General features: G+C 51.5%; 3 protein-coding genes across 3 annotated transcripts; 2 read left to right on the top strand and 1 right to left on the bottom strand.

The window, feature by feature from the left end:
• Positions 1–43: 43 nt before the first annotated feature.
• On the bottom strand, positions 44–2,689 carry STEHIDRAFT_111626 (uncharacterized protein; the record flags this gene model as incomplete). The annotated part of the gene is made up of 5 exons (XM_007304900.1): positions 44–308; positions 378–512; positions 600–1,169; positions 1,256–1,508; positions 1,567–2,689. 5 exons carry the CDS (start codon positions 2,687–2,689, stop codon positions 44–46), a joined length of 2,346 nt encoding a protein of 781 aa, XP_007304962.1.
• Positions 2,690–2,947: 258 nt separating this feature from the next.
• STEHIDRAFT_147606 (pre-mRNA-processing-splicing factor) lies at positions 2,948–11,708 on the top strand. The gene is made up of 28 exons (XM_007304901.1): positions 2,948–3,170; positions 3,223–4,608; positions 4,661–4,710; positions 4,766–5,437; positions 5,491–5,718; positions 5,775–7,000; positions 7,068–7,321; positions 7,381–7,468; positions 7,527–7,827; positions 7,884–8,219; positions 8,277–8,344; positions 8,404–8,429; positions 8,490–8,618; positions 8,676–8,708; positions 8,769–8,888; positions 8,947–9,217; positions 9,275–9,311; positions 9,379–9,419; positions 9,475–9,672; positions 9,726–9,838; positions 9,895–9,934; positions 9,997–10,202; positions 10,257–10,420; positions 10,477–10,520; positions 10,579–10,838; positions 10,892–11,209; positions 11,270–11,473; positions 11,537–11,708. The coding sequence occupies exons 1-28, from the start codon at positions 2,958–2,960 to the stop codon at positions 11,591–11,593; spliced, it is 7,083 nt and encodes a 2,360-aa protein (XP_007304963.1). The 5' UTR covers positions 2,948–2,957; the 3' UTR covers positions 11,594–11,708.
• A 158-nt stretch (positions 11,709–11,866) lies between these two features.
• Positions 11,867–14,704, top strand: STEHIDRAFT_147607 (uncharacterized protein). Its single transcript, XM_007304902.1, has 14 exons — positions 11,867–12,032; positions 12,101–12,161; positions 12,237–12,314; positions 12,383–12,420; positions 12,479–12,523; positions 12,575–12,635; positions 12,688–12,704; positions 12,763–13,055; positions 13,114–13,640; positions 13,708–13,969; positions 14,030–14,067; positions 14,133–14,216; positions 14,277–14,385; positions 14,463–14,704. The coding sequence occupies exons 1-14, from the start codon at positions 11,947–11,949 to the stop codon at positions 14,543–14,545; spliced, it is 1,782 nt and encodes a 593-aa protein (XP_007304964.1). The 5' UTR covers positions 11,867–11,946; the 3' UTR covers positions 14,546–14,704.
• The last annotated feature ends 618 nt before the right edge of the window (positions 14,705–15,322 follow it).

The raw sequence follows: 15,322 nt of genomic DNA on the forward strand, positions 1-15,322 counted from the left end.
TTACGTTTGAGGCTACAATATCTCTGAGAATCAAGGTCGACATTCATTCCTCGTCGCTTCTAACCCTCCAAGCCTCTTTCAACTTATCAAGGTCCAACCTCTCCCCGCACATAGTTTCCACCCCTCTCACATCACACCCGATGATCCTCTGCCACACCTCTGCCACCCCATCCTCCTCGCAGCCAATCTGCATCCCGTTGTCCTTCAAGATGTAATATTCGCGTCCTGGGGTCTGAACGATCGCTAGGGCAGGGTGGAGGGCTGTTTTGTTTCGGATGGTGAAGTGGATTGATTCGACGTGATGGTGGCTATATCCATGTATGTGATTAGTTGTACTTGAGTGGCGGTGAGAAGAGAACATCAAGGTAGCGACTTACGTTGGGAGGAACATGCTCGCTTGTACTTGCTTTGCTTTGATCCTTTCCGAGCTCGTATGACTAAGGTCGAGTTTATCAGGAAGACCAGCGAATTCTTGAGCCATCTGCGTCGCGGACATCCAATCTCCGCTGAAACTACATCCATGATGAAGAAAGACGAATAAGGTCAGTTTGCCAAGTGTATGCTATATGAGAGATTGCACGGCCAGATTTCGAACGCACCTATTTCCTACAACACAAGCAAGAACGTATCTCTCCGCCACAGTCCTGAGCGCTACACCCTCCTCACCCATGCTCTCCGTACGCTTCGACCAATGCCGGCTTATACCGTGCTCATATTCGCCGTGATCTGCCCATCTAAGAGACGATAACAGTGAGAGGCCAGAGGACCCATTTGCGGCGGTGTTTGAGGTGGAGGGTAGGGACACATTGGAGGAGATATATTTTGACCAATCAGATCGGATTGGAAATTCTTCATTGGCGTTCACCGTGCTAGTCGATGATGCCGGTGAAGGAGATGTAGGCAGGAAGTCTGGGTCGGAGGCATGGACGAAGGTAGAATGCGATGTGGAGGAAGGACGCCCGATGACTTCGCAAGTCGACTGGAGGACATGGAACGTCGAAAGTCGCGACGGTTCGTTTGACGAGGGAGATTGTTGGACGGTTATGGTCCATATCTCGCCCTGAATGAGAGGTTGCGCATCAATTATTACTTCGTGTAGCCATGCTAGGGGATCTTGCTTCGAGCTTCCACCGAGGGAGATGGTGAACCAGAGGCGAGTCAGTAGGAACCTATTTTACGGTTAGATCACCTTTGCTGATCAGCTAACTTCCCCACATTAAATAGACCGCGCTGGAGGAGGGGACGAGGAGCATACCGAAGCGCAACGACGAGTTGTCTCTCGTGGTCGGGACTTGTCCACAAGCGAGCAGAGATTGGCCCGTATCCTCGATAGAACGCACCGAGAAACGATGAATCGAATGACGCTTTCCGAGCTTGGACTTCAGATTCGCGGAGACGAAGATAGGGCCACATGTTGATAGTAGGAGCTGGGTATTGCTGTCTGACTTGATCGAAACGTCGGCCGGCGTAGTGGTGGCGTGAAAGGATCACTCCAGCGGAGAGGTAAACTAACAGGGAAGTCTAGTGAGACGAAGTATTGAGAATAAAAATGTTGGGTAGATTTACTTGCGTAGCGAAACCCTCGAGAGACTTGCACGCATGCTTTCCTTTCTGCATCGGACAGACCGCTTAGGATGATTGCCCATCGATTCACAAGCTTCCGCTGAGAAAGCGACGGAGGACGAGTGATCGGAGTCAGTGACTTCATAAGATCTTGCGCTGCCCTGAGCTCCAGGTAGTACATAGAGGTGTTTCCAGGTTGAGGAATCCCAGATGGTTCCTGGTCCAGAGGCAAAGTGCGCTCTTTGGGCGATTCGACAAGGTTAGAAGCGGTAACAAGCACATTTGACGAAGTGGGGGCATTGACACGATTCGACTTGGTCACAGTCAGAGGCTTGAATCGTTTTGGAGTGGTACGTGGAAGAGATGCCAGACGTGTGGCGCCAGAATTCGGTTGATCGAGCTGAGCGATATTTCTGGCGTTGTTTGAAGTAGAGCTGGCGATCAAAAATGGAGCAAGTTGCAGCTTGGGTTTTGGGACAATAGGAATGCGGAAGCCGTTGGAAGGCGGTGGAGGTTCAGCAGCAGAAGATATGGATTTAGTGGAATTCGAGAGCACAGCTGGCGGTACGGTCTTTCGTTTCTTTGCTGCAGGGGCCGAAGGGATTTTGAATTCTAAAACGTTCGACGTCGAGGCAGGACGTTTTGTGCTTTCTCGAGATGTAGGTGGTATTACCCCGGGTGACGGAGGAGATCGATCGGAGGCGGGAGCAGACGGCAATGGAATGCCTCCAGGATTGAGTTCGAGTATCTGGTCTGAGTTCGAAGACGCATACACCGAGGTCCCTTGATGTACAGAGTCAGCATCATGGGTTGTTGTTTCGACAAGATCGTGAGAGGTCCTTTGTGTCGGTGAATTGACCGATGCCGACAGCTGAGTAGTAGTAGATCCAGATACAATGTGAAACGGAGTATTCTGAGTGGGGACAAGATCAAAAGAGCTTCTACTGCTGGGTGTAGGTTCCGCTCCAGAAGCAGCTGGCTTAAGTTTCTCAAGAAGTGCAGCCTTTCCGAGTTTAGAATAGCCAGTAATTCGACGCTCCTTGCAAAGAGCTTTGAGCTGTGGAACAGTAAGACGAGAAAGCTCCGAGGCTGTCTTCGACGTGTTGTTGGTGGCATCTGCAGACATTTGGGCACTGGAAGCCAAGTTGTCAGGGGCAGCAGCACATCTGATAATTCTCGTTGGACTCTTATAGGAACTGCTGTGCAGACTCACATGAGGTAGAGGACCAGGAAAACCTAACAAGAATGGTGGAGCAAGAGGCCTGCCCTCAGAGTGGCGCCACGCGGCAAGGCTTTTACCTTCCGATTGAAGCTCCGCGTCAACGTGTGGGTCAGCGGAGGATGGCGTCCAACGCGACTCACACCCGCGCCCATCGTCTTCCACGACGAGCACGATGAATTTCCCTCCTCCTCCGCCAGGCATGCCAATGCCTCCCCCAGGAATGCCGGCTCCTCCCCCCGGTATGCCCTCGCCCGCCTTTGGTGAGCCCTCTAGCTCGCGCATGCCCCCGGAGGCGCTCGCGCAGAAGTCGCAGAAGTGGATTCAGATGCAGAAGAAGAGGTATGGAGAGAAGAGGAAGGGTGGCTTCGTGGATATGGGCAAACAGGCGCGTTTTTACTTTGGATAGTGTGTCTGGCTATGGGCTTACTTTGATACAGGACTTGCCACCAGAGCATGTTCGCAAAATTATCAAGGACCACGGCGACATGAGCAATCGCAAGTTCCGTAACGACAAACGCGTCCATCTGGGCGCTCTCAAATACGTTCCTCATGCCGTCATGAAGCTCCTCGAAAATATCCCCTTCCCATGGGAACAAGTCCGCGAAGTGCCCGTGCTCTACCACATCACTGGTGCCATTACCTTCGTCAACGAGATTCCACGAGTCATCGAGCCGGTCTATCACGCGCAATGGAGTAGTATGTGGCTGGCGATGCGCCGAGAGAAGAGGGACCGAAGGCATTTCAAGCGTATGCGGTTCCCGCCTTTCGATGACGAAGAACCCCCCTTGGACTATGGCGACAACGTCCTGGACGTAGAGCCACTAGAGGCTATCCAGTTAGACCTTGACCCTGAGGATGACGAGCCTATCATCGAGTGGTTCTATGACGCAAAACCTCTCAGCGACACTCCTCACGTTAACGGCTCTTCTTACAAGTACTGGTCGTTGACCCTTCCCGTCATGGCCAACCTCTATCGACTTGGTCGCACTTTGCTGTCCGACCACACCGACATCAACTCCAGCTACCTTTTCGACAAGAAGTCCTTCTTCACCGCGAAGGCGCTCAACATGGCGATCCCTGGAGGTCCCAAGTTCGAGCCGCTCTACCGCGACATGGACAACTTCGACGAGGACTGGAACGAGTTCAACGACATTAACAAAGTCATCATCCGCCAGCAGATCCGTACGGAGTACAAAGTCGCCTTCCCCCACCTCTACAACTCCCTCCCTCGTTCCGTCCGGATTTCTCCTTACCATGCTCCGAAGAATGTCTACATTCGTACTGATGATCCCGACCTCCCCGCCTTCTACTTCGACCCCCTCATCAACCCTATCTCCCTTCGCGGCGCCACTCCTAAGAATGCTCCCCTCGTTACCCACGAGGATGCTATCTTTGGTCCGAACGGTGGAGAAGACGACGAGTTCGAGCTCCCTGACGACGTTATTCCCTTTCTCGCCGACCGACCGCTGGAGAACGATCTGACGGCGGATGCGATCGCTCTATGCTGGGCACCCGACCCCTATAACCGTCGCTCCGGCCGCATGCGCCGCGCGCAGGACATTCCTCTCGTCAAGAACTGGTATCTGGAGCATTGCCCACCTAACCAGCCCGTCAAGGTCCGCGTATCGTACCAGAAGCTGCTCAAATGCTTCGTCTTGAACGAGTTGAAGACAAGGCCAGAGAAGGCTATGACGAAGAAGAACTTGTTCAGGCAGTTGAAGGCGACGAAGTTCTTCCAAACTACGAAGTTGGATTGGGTCGAAGCAGGCTTGCAGGTCTGCCGACAGGGCTACAACATGTTGAACTTGCTCATTCATCGCAAGGTTGGTACATGAGAGTGATTTCGAGCGCCGTTTACTAATTAATCTTTTCTAGAACTTGAACTACTTGCATTTGGATTATAACATGAACTTGAAGCCCGTCAAGTAAGTTTCTAACTGTTGTGACGCTGAATGGTCCCGTCTGACCGTCTTTTCCTAGGACCCTCACCACGAAGGAACGTAAGAAGTCACGATTCGGAAACGCTTTCCATTTGTGCCGTGAAATTCTCCGTCTCACCAAGCTCGTCGTCGACGCCCACGTCCAATACCGTCTCGGCAACGTCGACGCCTTCCAGCTCGCCGACGCCCTCCAGTACTCATTCGCCCACATCGGTGCCCTCACGGGTATGTACCGGTACAAGTACAAGCTCATGAGGCAGGTCCGCATGACGAAGGATTTGAAGCATCTCATCTACTATCGCTTCAACACTGGACCTGTTGGTAAAGGCCCTGGTGTCGGTTTTTGGGCGCCTGGATGGCGTGTCTGGCTGTTCTTCATGCGTGGTATCGTCCCCCTGCTCGAGCGATGGCTTGGAAACTTGCTCGCTCGTCAGTTCGAAGGTCGTAACAGCAAGGGTATCGCAAAGACGGTGACGAAGCAGCGTGTCGAGTCGCACTACGATTTGGAGCTCCGCGCCGCTGTCATGCACGATATTCTTGACATGATGCCTGAGTCAATCAAGCAGAACAAGGCGAAGACGATCCTTCAGCATCTGTCTGAGGCTTGGAGGTGTTGGAAGGCGAATATCCCTTGGAAGGTTCCTGGTATGCCCACAGCCATCGAGAACATCATCCTGCGGTACATCAAGGGCAAGGCCGACTGGTGGACTTCGTGAGTCTTATTCGAATTTTGTATGACTGTTCGTGGACTGATGATATCGATAGTGTTGCTCACTATAACCGTGAACGTATCCGCCGAGGTGCTACTGTCGACAAGGCCGTTGTGAAGAAGAACTTGGGCCGTCTCACGCGTCTTTACCTGAAGGCGGAGCAAGAACGGCAGCATGGTTATCTGAAGGACGGTCCGTACATCAGTGCTGAGGAGGCCGTTGCTGTCTACACTGCTACGGTGCACTGGCTGGAGAGCAGGAAGTTTGCACCCATTCCGTTCCCGTGAGTTCTTCCAGCTCCATTTTACCTGTAACGAATCCTGATTGTTTTCTGTCCAGGCCTCTCTCGTACAAGCACGACACGAAGCTGTTGGTACTTGCGCTGGAAAAGCTGAAGGAGGCTTACTCCGTTAAAGGTCGCCTGAACCAGTCTCAGCGTGAAGAACTCGCGCTCATTGAACAGGCTTACGACAACCCTCACGAATGTTTGTCCCGTATCAAGCGTCTTCTCCTTACTCAGCGTGCGTTCAAGGAGTCGGGTATCGAGTTCTTTGACACCTACGACAAGCTCATTCCCTGCTACGACATCGAGCCCGTGGAGAAGATCACCGACGCTTATCTTGACCAGTTCCTGTTCTTCGAAGCAGACAAGCGTGGCCTGTTCCCCGCCTGGATCAAGCCTGCCGACACCGAGCCACCCCCGCTGCTCGTGTACAAGTGGTGCCAGGGCATCAACAACTTGACCGACGTTTGGGAGACGAGCGAGGGCGAGTGCAACGTGATGATGGAGACCGTCTTGTCGAAAGTCTACGACAAGATCGATTTGACACTCCTCAATCGACTCCTTCGACTCATCCTCGACCACAATCTCGCTGACTACATCACGGCGAAGAACAACACGGTCCTGACCTACAAGGACATGGCGCATACCAACGCCTACGGTCTGATTCGTGGTCTGCAGTTCTCGGCTTTCGTCTTCCAGTACTATGGTCTCGTCCTCGATATCTTGATCCTCGGTCTTCACCGCGCAAGCGAAATGGCAGGCCCACCCAACATGCCCAACAATTTCCTCCAGTTCCGCGATTCCGCCACAGAGACGCGCCACCCGATCCGTCTGTACTCACGATACGTTGACCGCCTCCATATCCTTTTCCGCTTCACCGCCGACGAGGCCCGTGATCTCATCCAGCGCTACCTCAGTGCCAACCCCGACCCGACGAACAACAACGTCATCGGCTACAACAATAAACGGTGCTGGCCCCGCGATTGCCGTATGCGTCTCATCAAGCACGACGTCAACCTCGGACGTGCGGTGTTCTGGAACGTGAAGCAGAGCTTGCCAAGGTCGCTGACCACGATCGAGTGGGAAGACACTTTCGTTAGTGTTTACTCGAAAGATAACCCCCAGCTCTTGTTTTCGATGTGTGGGTTCGAGGTGCGGATCTTGCCGAAGATGAGGACGATGGGTGGAGAGCAGTTTTCGTTGAAGGATGCGGTGTGGAATTTGACGAACGAGCAAACCAAGGAGAGGACGGCGCAGGCATTCCTGAGGGTTTCGGACGAAGGTAAGCTTTCATCTTTCTACTAAGCAAGCTCGAGTGATTTGATGTTAACGATGGATGCGACTTGTAGGTGTTCAGCAGTTCAACAACCGTATTCGTCAGGTCTTGATGAGCTCCGGTTCAACGACGTTCTCTAAGATCGTCAACAAATGGAACACGGCTCTCATCGGTTTGATGACTTACTACCGTGAAGCCGTCATCCATACCAACGAGCTTTTGGACGCGCTCGTCAAGGCGGAGAACAAGATCCAGACTCGTGTCAAGATCGGGTTGAACAGTAAGATGCCATCGCGTTTCCCGCCCGTTGTTTTCTACACTCCGAAGGTATGCTTCATGTTCGTATTTCGTTGACGATGCCCGCTAATCAGGCTATCTCGAAATAGGAACTTGGTGGTCTTGGTATGCTTTCCATGGGCCATGTTCTCATCCCTCAAAGTGATCTGCGGTGGTCGAAGCAGACTGATGTTGGAGGTTCGTAATCCATCTTACCTATATTCCTTCGCCTGTTAACCCTTCCCCCTCTATCTAGTCACTCACTTCCGCGCCGGCATGACCCATGAGGAGGATCAACTCATTCCCAATTTGTATCGTTACCTGCAACCCTGGGAAGCCGAGTTCTTAGACTCTGCTCGTGTCTGGTCTGAATACTCGATGAAGAGGAAGGAGGCGAATGCACAGAACCGTCGTCTGACGCTCGAGGATCTGGAGGACAGTTGGGACCGCGGTATTCCTCGTATCAATACTTTGTTCCAGAAGGACAGGCATACCTTGGCGTACGATCGTGGTTGGCGTGTGCGCACGGACTGGAAGCAGTATCAGCTCTTGAAACAGTGCGTCATATTCATTTTACATCCATCATTCGTTGACCGACCTCTTGTGTATCTAGCAATCCCTTCTGGTGGACGTCCCAGCGCCACGACGGCAAACTCTGGCAGCTCAACAACTACCGTGTCGACGTCATCGCCGCACTGGGCGGTGTGGAAGGTATCCTGGAGCACACCCTCTTCAAGGGAACATATTTCCCTACATGGGAGGGTCTCTTCTGGGAGAAAGCGTCCGGTTTCGAAGAGTCGATGAGGTACAAGAAGTTGACGAACGCACAACGGTCCGGTCTCAACCAGATTCCTAACCGTCGGTTTACGCTTTGGTGGAGTCCGACGATCAACAGGGCAAACGTCTATGTCGGTTTCCAGGTCCAGCTTGATTTGACGGGTATTTTCATGTGAGTGTGAAGTTTGGGTATGTGTCCTAGGATGTCGATGTTGATGGTATGATGCAGGCACGGTAAAATCCCGACTTTGAAGATCAGTTTGATCCAGATCTTCCGTGCTCATTTGTGGCAGAAGAGTATGTCATAATTGTTCCCTTGCAAACAGCTTTCCCGCTAACTATCGCCTCCATTTTAGTTCACGAGAGTGTAGTCATGGATCTGGTAAGTCTACTCTTTCTTTGTCCTCGGTCATCCATATTTAATCCGCGTTTTGTCCTTTAGTGTCAAGTGTTCGATCAAGAGCTCGAGCCGCTTCAGATTGAGACGGTCCAGAAGGAGACTATCCATCCTCGTAAGAGTTACAAGATGAACTCGTCTTGTGCGGATATCCTGCTGTTCTCGGCGTACAAGGTCTGCATTTCGTTCGACTAACTTCTATCATATGACGCTGACTGGGTCTCGTTGTAGTGGAACATCTCGCGCCCTTCACTTGTGACAGACGTAAGTACCCTCAGTTACTTGCAAAGGTAAACATATCATTAATATGTCTCTTGACACCAGAACAAGGATGTCATGGATGGTACAACGAGCAACAAGTACTGGATTGATGTTCAGCTCAGGTGGGGCGACTTCGACACCCACGACATCGAGCGGTACACTCGTGCCAAATTCTTGGACTACGTCAGTTGATATCTTCTCTACTTCGCCTCCGTCTTTTGCTCATATTCGCTCTTTCCAGGTCTCGGACTCCATGAGTATCTACCCTTCGCCCACTGGTGTCATGATCGGCATGGACCTCGCGTACAACCTCTGGTCCGCGTATGGTAACTGGTTCCCCGGAATGAAGCCCCTCATCCAGCAAGCAATGGCGAAAATCATGAAAGCGAACCCCGCGTGCCACGTCTTGCGCGAGCGTATCAGGAAGGGTCTGCAGCTGTATTCTTCGGAACCTACCGAGCCGTACTTGAACAGTCAAAACTACTCCGAGCTCTTCTCGAACCAGATCATCTGTGAGTGATCATATCGCGCATGTGAAGGCTATGGTGTTCTGACTTTGCGTTGTTCAGGGTTCGTCGACGACACTAACGTCTACCGAGTCACGATGTTAGTCCTCTCACATTTCTAAATATGCTAAATATGCATCCGAGCTAATTTATTCGCTTCCTTTTAGCCACAAAACGTTTGAGGGTAACTTGACGACGAAGCCTATCAGTAAGTCTCTTGCATTATGTCTTCGGAAGCATCGACCTAACTTTATACCTCGCAGATGGTGCTATCTTCATCTTCAACCCACGATCTGGTCAGCTCTTCCTCAAGATCATTCACACGAGTGTTTGGGCCGGTCAAAAGCGTCTTGGTCAGTTGGCGAAGTGGAAGACTGCTGAAGAAGTGGCGGCTTTGGTTCGTTCTTTGCCCGTCGAAGAACAGCCTAAGCAGGTCATCGTCACGCGTAAGGGCATGTTGGGTAAGTATAAGGCGGTTTATCATCTTCTTCTATCCTCTCATCCTCCATCGTAGATCCTCTTGAGGTCCATTTGCTCGATTTCCCCAACATCGTCATCAAGGGTAGTGAGCTTCAACTGCCGTTCCAGGCCTGCATGAAGATGGAGAAGTTCGGTGATTTGATTTTGGTAAGTACCATATCATTTAGCGCTCAGATCGCTGCTTATATGCTGTAATTGGACAGCGCGCGACCCAACCGCAGATGGTCTTGTTCAGTCTCTACGGTCAGTTTACCAATTATCTCTCTTTCGGGCTATGTTTCTCATGATGTTTTAATGTTATTCAGATGACTGGCTCAAGTCTATCTCGAGTTACACGGCATTCTCGAGATTGATCCTCCTCCTTCGTGGTCTCCACGTCAACAACGAGAAGGCAAAGATCATCCTCCATCCCGACAAGAACACGATCACCGAGCCTCACTTCGTCTGGCCCTCGCTTTCAGACGAGGATTGGATCAAGGTTGAGGTCGCGATGAAGGACTTGATCCTGGCGGTACGCTCTGCTCATTTGTTATCTTTGAATCTCTGGCTAACTTTTGTTCTGCAGGACTTCGGAAAGCGAAACAGTGTCAACATCGCGTCGCTTACGGCCAGCGAAATCCGAGACATCATCTTGGGTCAAGAAATCGCTGCACCATCCGTTCAGCGTCAGCAGATGGCTGAGTTGGAGAAGAGCACCGAGGCGCAGAGTCAGGTTACGGCGGTTCAAACGTATGTCTTCTCATCGTAGCTTATACGCCCAGTGACTGATCCGCTTTCACCTATAGTCAAACCACCAACGTCCACGGTGATACCATCCAAACCGTCACCAGTGAGTACCCCTACGTCTGTGTCGTTTGATCCCGAACTAAGATAGTGTTACCTCCCAGCGACCAACTATGAGCAACAGGTGTTCAGCAGCAAATCCGACTGGCGTGTTCGTGCGATCTCCGCGACGCATCTGCCACTTCGTCTGCAGCACATCTACGTCTCGAATGACGATGTCAAGGATGACGCTGCCTCGTACACCTATGTTCTTCCTCGGAATATCCTTCGTGCTTTCGTCACCGCGGCAGATCTTCGAACTCAAGTCGCCGCATACTTGTATGGTGTTTCGCCGCCGGATAACAAGCAGGTCAAGGAGATCAAGGTCTGTGTCATTAGTTGTGGATGTTTGCTCGTCGTGCCTAATTCTCTTTCTAGGCTATTGCGTGGGTGCCACAACGCGGCAACAACAATGCGGTAGAATTGCCCTCGACTTTGCCGAAGGACGATTATCTACTCAAGGACCTGGAGCCTCTGGGATGGATCAAGACGCAGGCTTTGGAGCTCAACCACCTCTCGCCGACGGATGTTTCGACCCAGGGCAAGTTGATGGCTGACCACCCAGAGTGGGGCTCCTCATCAATATGCATCACCGCTGCCTTCACCCCTGGTTCCGTCTCCTTGTCCGCTCATTCGTTGTCCGTTGCTGGCTTCGAGTGGGGTAGGAAGAACCAGGACACGTCGCCCAACCCACCCGTGAGTTTCAATAGGGATATCTCTTCGTCTATCCAGATTTACTGAACTTTCCTCCCTCAGGGCTTCAACCCGAACATGTCCGAGCGTGTGCAGCTATTGTTGTCAGATCGTATTCTCGGTATGACGCTCGTTCCTGAGGGTAAGGTGTGGAACTACGGTATCGGCTTGACACAGCTCTGGTCGCCCAATCTCGGCTACTCCATGACGCTGGATACGCCGTTGCTGTTCTGGGCCGAGGAACATCGGCCAGCCACTTTCTTGACTGTGCGTACTCTTCAAAACTATTAATACTGAAGAGCTCGATGTACTGATTGGTTTTTCATATAGTTCGCGAATCTTGAGCAGGGAGATGACAGTGCGGACGTGGAAAATAGCTTTGCTTGATGTCTCGTTCTCTTTGATGTTGTGGTTGTGATTCTTTTGCTTTGATCCGATATGTATTTGTACTGTATCTCGTTACTATAGCTAGTGGTTTGCAACGTATTGCGATGCGCTTTCCAATCATCGAGTTTCTTCAATGTGAGCAGTGCGCAAGTGTTTTGTCAGCGAAGTGTCTGGCTGGGTTAAGCGCTGGCGTGGCCGGTGAAAACCGACACGTGGCGGGGGTGCCGGGCGCTTGGATCGAAGCGTCCGCCGGTTGTTCTTGGACCACCACTACCACCACCAACTCATCTTTCTATTGAAACACAGTTGTGGTCCTAGTTTTTGCAGCAACCTCCCCTATATTTGTCTGCATAATGGACAACGCAGTTGAGTTTCAGGAGAGTAAATCCATAACATTCGAATGGACCCTCAGGGGTCTCAAAAACCTGTTTGAGTCCAGGTGCGCCACCCGGGGTATTGATGACCTTATATGCGTCAAAGAGTGCTCATCTGGCCTCCTTTTCGTAGCAAAGGGGAGGCGAAGTCCAAAGTGACCAAGTCTGTGAAGTTTGGCGGTGGACGATGGCAGGTATGGCCACTGTCCTGTGCCAGCTGCAAATCTCAGACCGACAAATGTCGCTCACGGTAGCCCTGTTATCTGTAGATTTTGTTCTATCCCAACTCTGGCACCGGAACGGTGGCCGATGGAAGCGGTTACATTAGTTTATTTCTTTCTTGTGAGGTGAGTTGGAAAGTTGAATGACGCCACACTGATAGCACCATTGATAAGTGACATCGTGTACTCGTTAGCCCACGCTAGAAGAGAAAGAGAATGCAGTCAACGGACGGTAGGTTTTTGGGTAATTTGGTGACCTGGTCAAGTCCGAGTCCTTATGTGGCTATCAGGTGGGTCCGAGACGGACTTTTCAGGTTCACATTCGAACTTCGCAAGTAAGCCCATCGCTCTCTGAGTGAAGGCTAAAACTAACTAACATTATGCAGTCTTTCGAAGCAAGAACTGTTCAACTCGAAAGAGGCCCATAATCATTCATTCTCTTGGAAGGTAACGGTTTTTGAATGTTTCGCAGATGGCCTTGCTCATCTGTTCCTTTCAGACCGCAAATTGGGGATGGTGACTCAATCATCACAGAACCTACCCATCTGACTGTTTGCTAACACCATATGCGCAGGGCTCAATTTGCGCGTAGAGACACTGTTTACTACTCACGCCATAACGTCAAAGCTCAGGATGCATTTGTCATGGTCTGTACCATCACGACTGAGCCCGCTTCACCTCAGCCATCGTCCATCCCTAGGATGAGCGTACCGAAAGAGCTCTTAGATGCATTCGGGTCTATGTTGGACGACCCGATGTACTCTGACATTGAGTTTGTTCTTCCCCGCCGGGGAGGGGGTATGCGGAGCCCTCGAAAGATATATGCTGCTAAAAAGCTGTTGTGTCGGGCGGATTACTTCGAATCTAGTACGGTAGACCTCATCCATCCACTCGGAAGGAAGTTATGCTCAATGGCGATGTACAGTGTTTGGTGCAGGTTTCGCAGAGGCTTCCACCGATAATCTCACTCTGGCCGTCAACAACGAAGGCCAATCCTCTGACATGAGCGAGACAGCCTCCCAGATGACAGCTCTGCAAGCACACTACGACGACTCCGATGAGGAAGACGAAGATATGGACCCTGTTGGTGACACTGACTTCTTACTTTTGGACTATGCGCCACGAGCTGGAGCAGCAGTGACTGATTCCGAACAGACATCCTCCAATGAGGACGGACAGCCAGCTCTTACAGCGTCCACCATTACATCGACCCTCATGACGCCTGAGCCACAGGCTCAATCTGACCAGACGGAACGAGCAACTTCCGATGACGAGGGGCAGAGGAACGTGAGGCAGAAGCTCTCACATCCCTCCAGCCCCAGGAGCAGTCCTCCACCTGAACTTCCTGCCAACACAGCACCACACACTAAGACTGTCCTGCCAGGGCCAGTGAAGCAACGCGTGACAGTCAAAGACGTCGCTTATACTACATACCGCGCTGTTCTGCACTACGTTGAGTAATTTCTAGTAATACGAATCGAACGCATATACTGACCAGGCGACATCGCCATGCTCATAGCTTTACACCGACACTATTAGATTCGCGCCCCTTTCCTCCTCTTTCCTGTCTACGCCACCGCCTGCGCCGATCCCAACCTCGGCTTCTCAAACACCCGCAGGCGATAGTCAATCACAGCTCGGTGCCACGTTGCGAACTCAGGGCGACTCATTCTCCAGCTTCCCTGCTCGTTCGAGGAGAGACTGGCTTCAACAATGGCAACAAAATAATCCCGGAAAACCCCTACCCTGCTCGGCTAAGGCAGTGTATCGGCTTGCTGATAGTAAGTATGCATGGGCTGTGAAATTGAACATTCTGCAAAAATTTACCGGTTGTCTGACAGAACTTGACCTACGCGAGCTGAAGGAACGTGCATTCCAGGTCGGCTTCCCATACTCTCACCGTGTTCGCCGTGTTCTTTGTACTCATTTATGGTAATCTCACAGCACGTCATCAGATCGCTCACCGTAGAGAACGTCCCATACGAGGTCTTTTCCAACTTCTCGGCCACATTCGAGAGCGTTCGCAAGGTAACCATAACACATATCCTCATCCTCGCCTCGGCACTGACGGTTATATCGGGCGACTAGGTCGAAGTAAAGTTTTTCTTAGACAATTGGACAGATATCCGAGGCTCGGACGCCATGCGGAGTGTATGGCACCAGATTAGACTTGGGAGGCACCCTGGGTTTGAGGAAGGTCAGCTCATCTCCACAACTACCGGTAGATCCTACATTCCACTTATCAGCTTGGCTGATGGTCTTTTTGTGGTAAAGTTTGGCCCGTCATCGCGACGAACTTGGAGTTCAAACCACAGAGCAGCGAGAATACCGACAAAGACCCTGCCAGAGTTGCTTGAGATAGCTGTTCACACAAGGGTCGCCTTTGCGACTTCTCGCAGCATTGCGGATCCTGCAGATCGGTGCGGATGACGGACAGTCGGTATTGACGTCTCATTTGCATAGTAATGACCTATACGATTAATTTATACGGCTTGTGTTTGCGAACCCTGTAGTTGTTACTTCTAACGAATTTCACTCCGAGATCGTGAATATCGTACTGTTTGGACTAAGCCGACAGGAAGTATTAAGTTACTCATCGACATTTATCCCAAAGGATTGATCGTAAACAATGCCAGCAGCCCGTCACCTTGAGTTGACCGCGAAATGTAAGCATTACAACCTAACTTCTTGCAGCCTTGAGTGTACGGCCTTCACCAGGCCAGTGGCATATGCGCGGATGCGGCTAGAAAGAATGATGCGTTACGCAGTCAAGTTTCCGAAACGACCCGATCGGAAGCCCGTCTTCAAGATCATTCATCTTGATCCTGGGCGCCACCAGCCGCAGTCGGCCTTTCCAGAACTTCCTTCAACCCCACCCTTATGGCCGCATTCACAGACGTATAAAAACATACTCGGTTTGCGTATGTCTTCCGCCCGGAATAGCCCAAAATTACGGGTGCAGCATGACCTATTGATCATCGATATCATGAGCCAGTCCACCACATGCTGGTGGACTCATCTGTGAGAAAGGGACGCTTCCAGTGCCACTGTAGATAACCGCGATTCCCAAGACGCCGCTCCGTTAAGTGCATCTCCCGCTCCTACTGCCGTCACGAGCTTGAGCAGTTCACTCT

This window comes from Stereum hirsutum (assembly GCF_000264905.1).
Source record: "Stereum hirsutum FP-91666 SS1 unplaced genomic scaffold STEHIscaffold_8, whole genome shotgun sequence".
Classification (NCBI taxonomy): Eukaryota; Fungi; Basidiomycota; class Agaricomycetes; order Russulales; family Stereaceae; genus Stereum; species Stereum hirsutum.